At 45.8% G+C, this 11,396-nt stretch overlaps 1 protein-coding gene across 1 annotated transcript; it reads left to right on the top strand.

Moving 5' to 3' along the window:
- Positions 1–4,970: 4,970 nt before the first annotated feature.
- On the top strand, positions 4,971–8,277 carry FZD4 (frizzled class receptor 4). The gene is made up of 2 exons (XM_062514183.1): positions 4,971–5,234; positions 6,389–8,277. The coding sequence occupies exons 1-2, from the start codon at positions 4,971–4,973 to the stop codon at positions 7,715–7,717; spliced, it is 1,593 nt and encodes a 530-aa protein (XP_062370167.1). The 3' UTR covers positions 7,718–8,277.
- Positions 8,278–11,396: the final 3,119 nt, after the last annotated feature.

Here is an 11,396-nt window from a genome sequence, read left to right as displayed (position 1 = left end):
GCCCATCAGGAGACCTGTGCTCTAGACACAGTGATGGTATTGTCTGGGTCTCCCTTTACATGGACAGCTGCCTCATATGGAGACACAAAGTGCAAAAACTTAAACGGAGTATCCTGAGAGTATCAGGAACCAAATTCCATTGGGCCAGGCCCAGAAGGATTCTGCAGTGCACTATGGCAGGTAAATTTGCACATAATATGCACTTTATTTTCAAGTCTGGGACAAGTCCTGCCCCACTGAGATCAGTGTTGTTTGATTCAACATCATTGAATATGAGTGCCACAATGGGCACCACCCTTGTGCACTGGTGTTACCTGTATTATATTTGCTCTCCACAATTACCTGAAGCCAGGTGGGACACAGTCTCTTCTCCCGGTGAACAACAGAACAAGAGGAAATGGCCTCAAGTTGCACCAGGGGAGGTTTAGATTAGATATCAGGAAAAAATGCTTTAATGAAGAGGTGATCAAGCTCTGGAACAGGCTGCTCAAGGAAGTGATGGAATCACCATTCCTGGAAGTGTTCAGAAAACATGTAAATATGGCACTTAAGGATGTGGTTTAGTGGTGGTTTTAGCTTGGCAGTGCTGGGTTAGTGTTTGCACTTAATGATCTTCTCCAACTTTAATGTTTCTGTGATTCTATGAATACTTTATATATAAAACCCCAGATATTTGTGTGTGTAAATATATTTCCATATCTATCTATCTATCTATCTATCTATCTATCTATCTATCTATCTATCTATCTATATATATATATATACGGATATATATATATATGTATACATGTGCATAAATACATATTCAGCTCACTGCACTGGGGTTTTTTTCTGAGATTGCGTAGAGCCATGTTCACTGAAAGTGTCATGACAATACCACTTCTTTCTGATTGTTACTGGACAATTGAAATTATGATGATAATGGTAGAAGTCTGTTACTTGATGGAAGTTGTGGAATTGTGAGTAAACAAAACAGGTAACAGCTAGGTCCAACAGTCATTTTTGTTTTATATTGAGAAACACATATGACTTGTATCATAGAGATAATGAATAGTAATTAAGTAATTCTTAAAACGTCAGTGTCCCAAAACAGGTCTAGAATGTACACATTTTAAAACTCTTATATGTTTATTTGACTTGTATGCAAGATCTTTAAAAGAACTTTCTGGAAGTTAATGTCAATATTCTCTGTCATCAATTCCCAGGAGACTGGCTGGGAGGCAGGGAAAGTTCTCATCCAGCACTAGATACCTCTTTGAGAGTTTTCACCTCTGGGCTGGTCATCCTACATTCCTTTTACAGTCAACTGAGAGATAGAGGCATTTCTAGAATGAATTTCATCTGACTAAAAGCTTACATCTATGTTTGGTTAAAATTATCACATCCTAACGTAGTATACCCTTTTTTTGCTTTAGAAAACCAACAGGATGCTCAAGCTTTCTCAGATCTGCCTGCAAGACTTCAGACCTGGCTCTCTTTGCAATATCATGTCCTTGGAGGTCTAAGCAAGGTCATCTTGTAGGGCTGAGCTTTTGGCATGAGTATCACTCCAGTGGGAAAGCTGACCTAAGAACTCAGTGTTCTACCACTACAGTTCAGGCAAATGTTGATGCATTGAAAATGTTCAGAGAAGAGTCATGAACCTTCCTAGATGCCCTACAAATCAGTGGAAAACTTACAGATCCTGGTAAGCATTATTTACTTTCATAGTATAAAAATATGCCCATGGCTTTAATAAATATGCAAAAAAATACCTAAAAATATAAAGGGAAAATACTAAAACAAGTAGGATTTTGCATTAATATCTTTCCTATTATGTAAGCTGCTTTCTGCAAGTGTCTGTCTATCCTGACTTCAGCTGACTCTAAAGGGACCAAGGGTGCTTAGACTACTAATTTAGACACATCTATTTATACTGTAAAGGATGGTTTGGGCTGAAAGTGGTATTTAGACAGCAGGGTAAAATCTTGCTCCTTTAAAATCAAAAGTATGATTAAAGAATTGGGAAAGATGCCTTACAATAAGAAACTCAGGAAGTTTAATCTATTTTGATTGCTAAAAAGGGCCAAAAGGTAACTTAATCACAGCCTTACATTACCTACAGGTTAAGTCTCAATAATGACTGCTTAATCTGTCCAGCAAAGATAGAACAGAAGTCAGTGGCTGGAAGCTGAAGATAAAGCAGACTAGAAAACAAATGTAGTTATTGGCAGTGACAACAAATAGTAATTCTCAGGGTGGCTGCTGATCTTTTAAATAAAGAACCCTCAAAATCAAATTTATAAAAAAATACACCACAAACCAGGCAATCAATAATTGAGGAAGGAATATAGCTTTTACTGATTCAGGCCAGTGTCTCACACTGCCCAATAACCTAAGAATCTATAAATCCACTATCTAGGAGTTTTCCTATTTTGATCTGTTTAAAGAAAATGTTATCTACATGCGTATCATGGTGACATTGAACCACTGTTACATACATAAGGTTCAAAGCAGGTTAATTACCATTTTTTCCAACTCCAGCCTCTCATATGATTTGCCTCTGCCTCTCACAGCACTCCTGTTTTGAAAACTAATTCCCATTATCTAAAAGACTTTCCAAAGCAAACACAGCAGTGTAGCACTGTCTAATATTTATTTTGTATTCTCAAAGAAGAGGCAATAGTGGTAACAGTTTTCTTTTTTTTTGGGGGGGGGAAGGAGAGTTCTTCTCCTACAACTGTACTTGTGTCCACTGTAGTTTTACTTAGCCCAAGGATTAGGTCCATGGGCCAAGGGCTTTGCTTTGTAACTCCTGAATGTGCAGTAGGTGGTTTATTTAATGGGAATTGGGTAAAGGCCTTATTCTAGTAGCAGCAAACTCTGCTTCAGTGCCTAACTGCAGCAGGAGATGGCAGATGGAAAGGGATTTCATACACTAAGACAAAGATGGATAGTTTTTAAGGTCACTATGATTGTCCCTCTAGCCTTCTTTCCTACATATTTTGGAAAAAGAAATAAACTCCAACCAAAACCTTCTCCTGTGGAAGCCTGCCTCTTACTTCAGTGTGTTTGACTGCATGGGAAGCACCCATCACCCATTCCCTGCACTTGTGTGCCAGGGAAGGTAAACTCGGTGGTGCTGGGAACAGCTCAGGGGACATGTGCAGCACACTGTGTGCGTTCACAGCATTATCACCCACCCAGATTAGCAGCTGAGCACTGCTGGGTGCAGACAGCAATGCCTGCAGGTAAATACGGGCTTTGCAAGATATGGTTGAGTTGCTGACTCCATTGCAGGCTCCTTGCCTGACCTTGGGACTGGAGCACTGTCTACCTCTGTGTTTAAAAAGTTAAGATAATATTATTTGTCTGCCTCACAAGGATTTTGTGAGGTTAGAAACGCTGTTTATTCATGCTAGATGTAAAGTATTACAGCAATGAGAGCTGTGTAAATACCTAGGCTCATGAAACTTCAATTAAAGCACAACCCATCTTGCCAGAGGAAAGCACATTAATGCCCATCAGTCCCTGCAATGTCCCAGGACAGCTCACACACAACTTCCCCCCTCTTTGAGGTAAAGCAACCCCATTGGTGACAGAGCCTCCAAGGGGAAACCTGCAGTGAGAGAGCACAGAGCACTTCATAGCACAGGTTTTGCTGTGATTTACAGTCTTGTGCTTGGTCAGGAGCAATAGCTGAGGGGTGGCTTATCCCATTAGTCCCAGTCTTGGTTGATCAATGGAGCTGGGTAATGATGGGGAGCAGCAAAGGCCCCGAGGTGCACTTGGAGGCCTGGCTGCCTGTGACAGACACCGTCAGGAGCACATGCCACATGCTGCATGCACACAGAAGGAGGTTGCTTAACCAGGGCTTTACAAATATTTTCAAAGTGCTTTACAAACAATTCATTAATAGATGACATATTTTTGCTAAAGGCACAACCAGCTCAACTAGATTTTATTACAGGTGTAAATAATATCAAGAGAATGTAAGTGTGAGCCTTGTTTCTCTGCTCTTAATCCCTCCTCCTGCTGACATGTTAAAGGTCTGCTTAATCACCCAGACCTTTCCTCCCAAATCCACAAATGCTTCATCCACACTTACTTATTTTACAGGGATTTATACAAATGCCAGGAGGTACCTAGCAGTGCCCTACAGGTTTCATGGCCCCAATGAAAAAACAAACCGTGCTACAGCGCAGATGTGACCCAGCGGCGCAGTTTAACACATTGAGAAGACAAAGCAGCAGCTTAGAAAGCCACCCCAGATTTTTTTAACCCGACAGTGGAAGAGCTGAGCACTTAGGGCTGGAGAAAGGCCAGAAATGAGGGAAGGACGTGGGGCATGATGAGCCCAAACACATCTGTACGGGGTTCAGCCTACGCTGTCCCTGAGGAGCCGAATCTGGGGAGCCCTTAGGACCCACTCTCACGGTGGAAGCTCTGGGGATATCGACGATGTCTCCCAGGGGCGCTGGCCACACGGGACAGAAGGGGGGACCTTTCGTGGGGAGACGAGACACGGACAGGAATCCCCGGGGTTTCTGCGGGATTCAGCATGGGGGGTGCAGGCAGTAGGTCACTAAGGAGAAGGGGCCCCTGCGCGCAGCGGTGGAAGCGCGCTCCTCGGGATTGGGGATGAGGGTTGGGGCTCGCCAGGAAGCGGGGACGGAGGGGAACGCCCCGGTGGCAGGCTGAGGCGCAGGTAGCGTGCCGTGCCGTGCCGTGCCGAGCCGAGCCGAGCCGTTCGCGGAGGCGCTCCGCTGCGCTGCGTTATGCTGTGCTATGCTGTGCTGTGTTGTGTTGAGCTGCGCTGGGCGGGCTCCCGCGGCGGGGGCGGTGGCGCCGGGAGGGCCGGGCCGGGAGGCGCGTCCCTCCCCTGGGCCGTTTCTCGGCCAGGCTGTTTAATAGCGGAGCCGCCCCCGGCCCGCCCCGTTGGAGCCGGCCCGTGCGGCACGGCGCGGCCGGGGCCGGGGCCGCTGCGGGCCATGGCGGGGGACGGCGGGGGGGCGGCCCGGCTGCTGGCCGTGCTGCTGACCGGGCTGCTGGCCGGGCTGCTCGGCGGGGCGCGGGGCTTCGGCGACGAGGAGGAGCGGCGCTGCGACGCCATCCGCATCGCCATGTGCCAGAACCTGGGCTACAATGTCACCAAGATGCCCAACCTGGTGGGGCACGAGCTGCAGGCGGACGCGGAGCTGCAGCTCACCACCTTCACCCCCCTCATCCAGTACGGCTGCTCCAGCCAGCTCCAGGTGCGTCGGGGCTCCGGGGTGACCTGGGTGCTTGGGCGAGGTGGGCACGACACACGACGGGGCCGTGCGGTCCCCGGGCCGGCTGCTGTCCCCCAGCACCCCGTCCTCATCCCCTCGACTCAGTACTAAACCAACCCGAAAGTCGCGCCGCCTCGCAGTGTCGCTCCTGGCCGGCTGGCTGAGAAGAGACCGCGGCTGGCGTTGGGCGGAGGTGCCGTGTCCCGGCGGTGTCCCGGCCGTGTCCCGGCGAGGAGCGCCCGGCGCAGCGCGGTACTGCCCGCCCGCTCGCGGAGGTTGCGGCGATTCCCGGAGCTTTCCCGGCCGCTGCCCTCCGTCCGTCCCGGCCGTGACCCAGGTGCCGCGCCCGATTCTGTGCGGAACGAGCGGAGCTGGCCGCGGGGAGCCGGGGCAGCTCGCGACCCTACCGGGAGCTTCACCGCCGAAGTTTCTTTCCCAGACGAATGGCAGGATTCCTGTCCTCCCCACGGGCATGGATTTCCTCAAACAAAACCCAGCTTGTTTCTCGGGGCAGAGTTCCCGAGTCAGCACGCAATTCCTCTCACTGTGTCGCGTCGCCGAATTACTATTATTAAAAAGACGAGACAACTACAATATTTTATTGTCGCTGCAAATGCATACACGAACTTATTGTAAAAGAAAAACGTTTTTCTAGGAGGATCCTGAACCAAAGTATTCAAATAAATGTTGTTATTTTTTTTCTCCTATTTGTTTCTTAGCTGAAATATCCAGGCAGTGCTCAGAGCAAATATATGTATTTGCTTAAACCCCTTCAGTTTGGTTTTCTGCTTTTTAAAATTGTACCCTTGAGGTTTAAATCTGGCTAAATCCCACTTGCTTCGTTGGAACTGATTGGCTAAATTTACATGGAGCTAATCTAGGGAGTAAAATGTTCAGGCTTTGGCTTTGGACCACATTTGAACTGAAAGAAGACAACATTGTTATTTTTTTTCTCTTTTGTTTTTATTGTTCCTGGTTTATTTGTTTTATGCTGCTTCCTGGTTTGGTTTTTTTTTTGTTTTTTTTTTTTAAGGCAAAGGACCAAATATTACTGCTGAAAAGGAAAAAAAAATTGTATATTGCAACCTGTTTCATTTTCCCCTGATGCACTTGTGATTTCTGTTTCTCTCTTCCAGTTCTTCCTGTGTTCGGTTTATGTGCCGATGTGCACAGAGAAGATTAACATCCCCATAGGTCCCTGTGGAGGCATGTGCCTCTCTGTCAAAAGGAGATGTGAACCTGTTTTAAAAGAATTTGGGTTTGCCTGGCCAGACAGCCTAAACTGCAGCAAGTTCCCACCCCAGAATGATCACAACCACATGTGCATGGAGGGCCCAGGAGACGAAGAGGTTCCCCTTCACAGCAAGACCTCCTTGCAGCCTGGAGAAGAGTGCCACGGCATGGGATCTAACTCAGATCAGTACATTTGGGTGAAGAGAAGCTTGAGCTGTGTCCTGAAGTGTGGCTACGATGCTGGTCTGTACAACAGGTCTGCTAAGGAATTCACAGATATCTGGATGGCCATATGGGCCAGTCTTTGCTTCATCTCCACTGCCTTCACAGTTCTGACCTTCCTGATTGATTCATCCAGATTTTCCTACCCAGAGCGGCCAATCATATTTTTGAGCATGTGCTACAATATTTATAGCATTGCTTATATTGTGAGGCTAACTGTGGGCCGGGAAAGGATATCCTGTGATTTTGAAGAGGCAGCAGAACCTGTTCTTATCCAAGAAGGTCTTAAGAACACAGGATGTGCGATAATTTTCTTGCTGATGTACTTTTTCGGGATGGCTAGCTCCATCTGGTGGGTTATTCTGACACTGACGTGGTTTCTGGCTGCGGGACTCAAGTGGGGCCACGAAGCAATCGAAATGCACAGCTCCTATTTCCACATCGCAGCCTGGGCCATCCCGGCGGTGAAGACCATCGTCATTTTGATTATGAGACTTGTAGATGCAGACGAGCTCACCGGCCTCTGCTATGTTGGGAACCAGAACCTGGATGCGCTGACAGGCTTTGTTGTGGCTCCACTTTTTACCTACCTGGTCATTGGGACTTTATTCATTGCAGCAGGACTTGTGGCCTTATTTAAAATCAGGTCTAATCTCCAGAAAGATGGAACTAAAACTGACAAACTGGAAAGACTGATGGTCAAAATTGGGGTCTTTTCAGTGCTGTACACTGTCCCAGCAACGTGTGTCATCGCCTGTTATTTCTATGAAATCTCCAACTGGGCCATTTTCCGCTATTCAGCAGATGATTCCAACATGGCAGTGGAGATGCTCAAAATTTTCATGTCCCTTCTGGTGGGTATTACATCAGGTATGTGGATCTGGTCAGCCAAAACTCTGCACACGTGGCAGAAGTGCTCCAACAGACTGGTGAACTCAGGGAAAGTGAAACGGGAGAAGAGAACAGACGGTTGGGTAAAACCTGGGAAAGGGAACGAGACCGTGGTATGAGAAAAGGACAGCATCCCACTGGTCTGACTGCTCTCCTGTGAAGGACTGATCATGTGTAAGCATTGCTGTGTAAATGTTGGGAGTAGAGTGGAGGGACGGTTATACAACCTGTCTCTGGAGATGGAAGGGGAGGGAAAAAAAAGCCCTAAAGAATAAACAGCAAAAAGATCATGCTGCAGATACGATAGCCATAAACCATGCTGCCCAAAATAGGAGAGCCCAGGGAGGCTTTAAAAGCTGTGAATTACCCAAACATGTTATCTTTGTTTTTCTTTTTTTTTTTTTTTTGTTTTCCTTTTTTTAAGCAGGATGCATTTACTGAAGTCTTGAAGTCTTTAGAAATGGAGGTGCTGTAGCCCACAGCTGTGGGATGATGTTTTCCTTTTGTCATCTTACAGCTGATAGAGGCAGTCCAGGGCCAAATTCTGGGCTTAATTAGGGTCCAGTTACCAGAATATGGAGTACCCAGAGCCTGAGTCAGATGTCTTCTTTCAAAGTTCAGAATTGAGAAGGAAGCACTTTATTCTGTCTTTATGCCCTGGGGAATTCTGGTGTTCCAATACATTGTACCACTGAGTCAGGGATCACATCCTGAAACAAATAGCAAATGGACTTTCCAGGTTTTACCCATGATGAGTAGGATTTAGCGAGGTATTAGTAAGGTTGACTTTTCAGTCATCTGATGGCCTAATAATAATTTTGGCTCATTATTTTTGCTATTTGTAACCTGGTCTGAATGGAGAGTTGATTCTGCCTTGTGGGAATTTGAACCTCCCCGTGTTTCTTCCCCCCTCAGTTATTCCATGTTTCTATCAATATTTATAAAATCCAAGAGCTTTATTCAAGGCCATCCTCAGAAGCAGAGGAATCAGCTCGAAGTGGGAAACTGTGTATCGACTTCTGCATCTATTATCATTATCTGTCTGCCTCCATTCCTGCCCCTTCAGGTGCTCCTGCTGTTTCCAGCAGACCACTTTATTCTGCTGCATTCATTAGATTTAAAAAAAGTCTTAACTATATAGTGTTCCTTCCTTTTGGAAAGAGAAAAAATAGTTGAAGGTACCTTCAAACAATGCCATGTTTCTCCAAGCAAATTTACTTGTCTCTCTCTGGAGACTCATTGTATGAAGCAGTTAAGTCTTAATGTATTTCATTTGGTGTGATGGTATCTCCTCTGCAGACGCCAGTCTGCGGAGAAGCAAAATGTTAAATTCCTTGGCAACCTCATGTTCACACAGATCAGTTGTATAATTATGTGTGTCAGTTGCAATTAAAAGAACATTCTCAGCCCATGACATTGCAGTACAGCTGACTGCCTCACAATGAAGCTTCAATTGCTCACTGACAGCTATGGAGACTTTTTTTTTAAATGTATATTTACACACAGAATGTGAGGAGGCATTCAATCCTCAGGAGCAACAAAGGCTTTCCAATTTTTTAAAGGGATGCAAGGTATCCAACTTGGTGAATAGTGTTGTTTCAAAGAGACCGTTTCAATTTCTTACTATTTTATTTGAGGAGGCACGGGCTTGTGCTTGTGGGGAGCTGAATGTAGTGTCAGTGTCAAGAAAGGTGATGCAAATACAAATATTTTAGAAGCACTTAAGAGAACACTGTTACAATGCTCTATCCCTTTGAAACAGATTTGGTTTTATTGATGTTCCCCAAGCTTTTGCTTCCTTTGTTTGTGTGGAACCTGATTAGCTGCAGAGCATCCCCCTGATGCCCCAACTCCCATGGTCTTCCAGAGCAGCTGAGAACAGATGCTGCTTTATTAAAGTACTTGCTTTCCACACAGGTGCCCATGTGCTTCCCAAACCACAGTTCACTCCAGCTCTGGAAGTGAGCACTAATCCATCCCAGAAGCATGTATTGTTTCAATGTCAGTGTCGAAACATGTGCTAGAGAACTTTTTTTTTTTTCTTTTACAAACAAAATCCAGACCCCAAACAAACCCTAATGGCAATCTTTGCGGTTGGGCTCCCTCTCCAGCAGAACAAGTGACAACTTGACACATTCTGCTCAAGACACACAAGTACTGTCTTGGCCAACACCACATTCCAGCAGGGCCTTTTCACCATCTCCATAAAGTCTCTTGCTGTTAGTGTTGTGTTTGGATCTGGTTATTCCTTTGTGGACAGGGAGTTTTGCAAGTGTGAGATCTTCAGATGGCTGAGCTTCTCCATCATGCAGTCTTTCTGCTGGTGCAGTGAGAAACGTAGAGTCAGCAGCTGTATGTTGGCTTTCAAGGAGCAAGGATGCAGCATGACTCTTTTTTGTAACCTAGTATTTGGCTGTGCCAAAATGTCATGTTCAGTCAAGGTATGCTTCACTCTGAAATGCTTTGGATACTCTCCTGGCCAATAAGACCCATGTTTGAGCAGACTGATTCAATAAATAGCATTTTTAACCTTGTTCTGTACAAAGAAGTGAATGTTAAATAGTGCCTTTTTATCAAATACTTGCATCTCTGCCTGTGACCCTGCGAACTGTTGATGTGAGACGCAGTGAACTGGATGAGGATTGCACTGTGTAGCCCTAGGAGGGACCTGGAGGGATATTCCATTAAAGAGGGATTCAAATGCTATGGGAAAGTGGTGGGCTGGGGGGAGGCACCAGGTGCTGTTCCTGAAGAGATATCTATCCCCAGCAGTTGGGGGAACGCTGTACTGACCCAAAGTGAAATTAGTGGTTGCATCAATTAAACCATTCCATTATGTATTCACCCACGTGCATTTCCCTGGCTGCGTGTCAGGGCTGTGGAAGTGGGCAGACCCAGCGGACAGCCTAAAAACTGGTGTGAGCAAAGAGCAGAGCGGGTATCGGCAACTCTTGAGTTCTCTCATTTCAACATTGTTGCGAGCTTAAAGCCAAAAGCGGTGTGACTAATCCTGTCTCGGAAGTGCAGTTGCTGTGGTTATACAACCAGAACCTTTGCAGGCGTTTCCTTTGGTTGTGCAGTCCCTGCTCCCATCTCCTCCCTCAGCTGGGAGGGCTGGCACTGCAGGTTTTCCAAGTGTCTGCCAGAGAGGTGCAAGTTTAGTTCTTACATCAAACAGACAAGTTAGCTCCTTTCTCTGAATTTCAAGGAAATAGACGCTGATTATTTTGGGGTGTACAGAAAATATATCTACTTCAATGTATGTACTGTAAATTTCTAATTTATCACTGTAAAAAAAAAACAAAACAACTTTGCTATTTAATTTTTGTATGAAAATAAAACCTTAACCACTGTGGATAACTAAAGAATTCCTGTCAGCCTTCACATTTTTGGTGAGTTTGTTTCTTAAATAGGACTCAGCATTGTTGGAAGTGTTTTTTTTTCCCCTGAGGGAAAAAGGACTGAAATGCTCATGCTGTGGTGAAAGGATGCTTTGAATGGGTTAATCCAGCATGGTTTGGATCTAATAACTGAGAGAAAGACATTGTTGGGCAACAGTGAAAGTATGTTCATGTTTCTGCACGTGGGGTGGACAGAAACCCTTGCAAAGACAGCACAAAGGTCCTGGGTGCTGGCTGGGGCTGCAGCTGGAGCTTTGCCGTTGTGGGAGCATGTCCCAACTGGAAGGCAAAACAGAAACATGGCCTGCTGCTGCTCCAGCACTGCTGTAATGTGGCTCCTGAGAAGAACAGCACCTCCTGTAAGGCTCTTTTTCTTTCAGGTGTTATGGAATATGTA

The sequence above is a fragment of the Cinclus cinclus genome, chromosome 2 (genome assembly GCF_963662255.1).
Source record: "Cinclus cinclus chromosome 2, bCinCin1.1, whole genome shotgun sequence".
NCBI classification, from domain to species: Eukaryota; Metazoa; Chordata; class Aves; order Passeriformes; family Cinclidae; genus Cinclus; species Cinclus cinclus.
The sequence above is the reverse complement of the archived record's forward strand: the minus strand, read 5'-3'. Positions and strand labels throughout refer to the sequence as shown.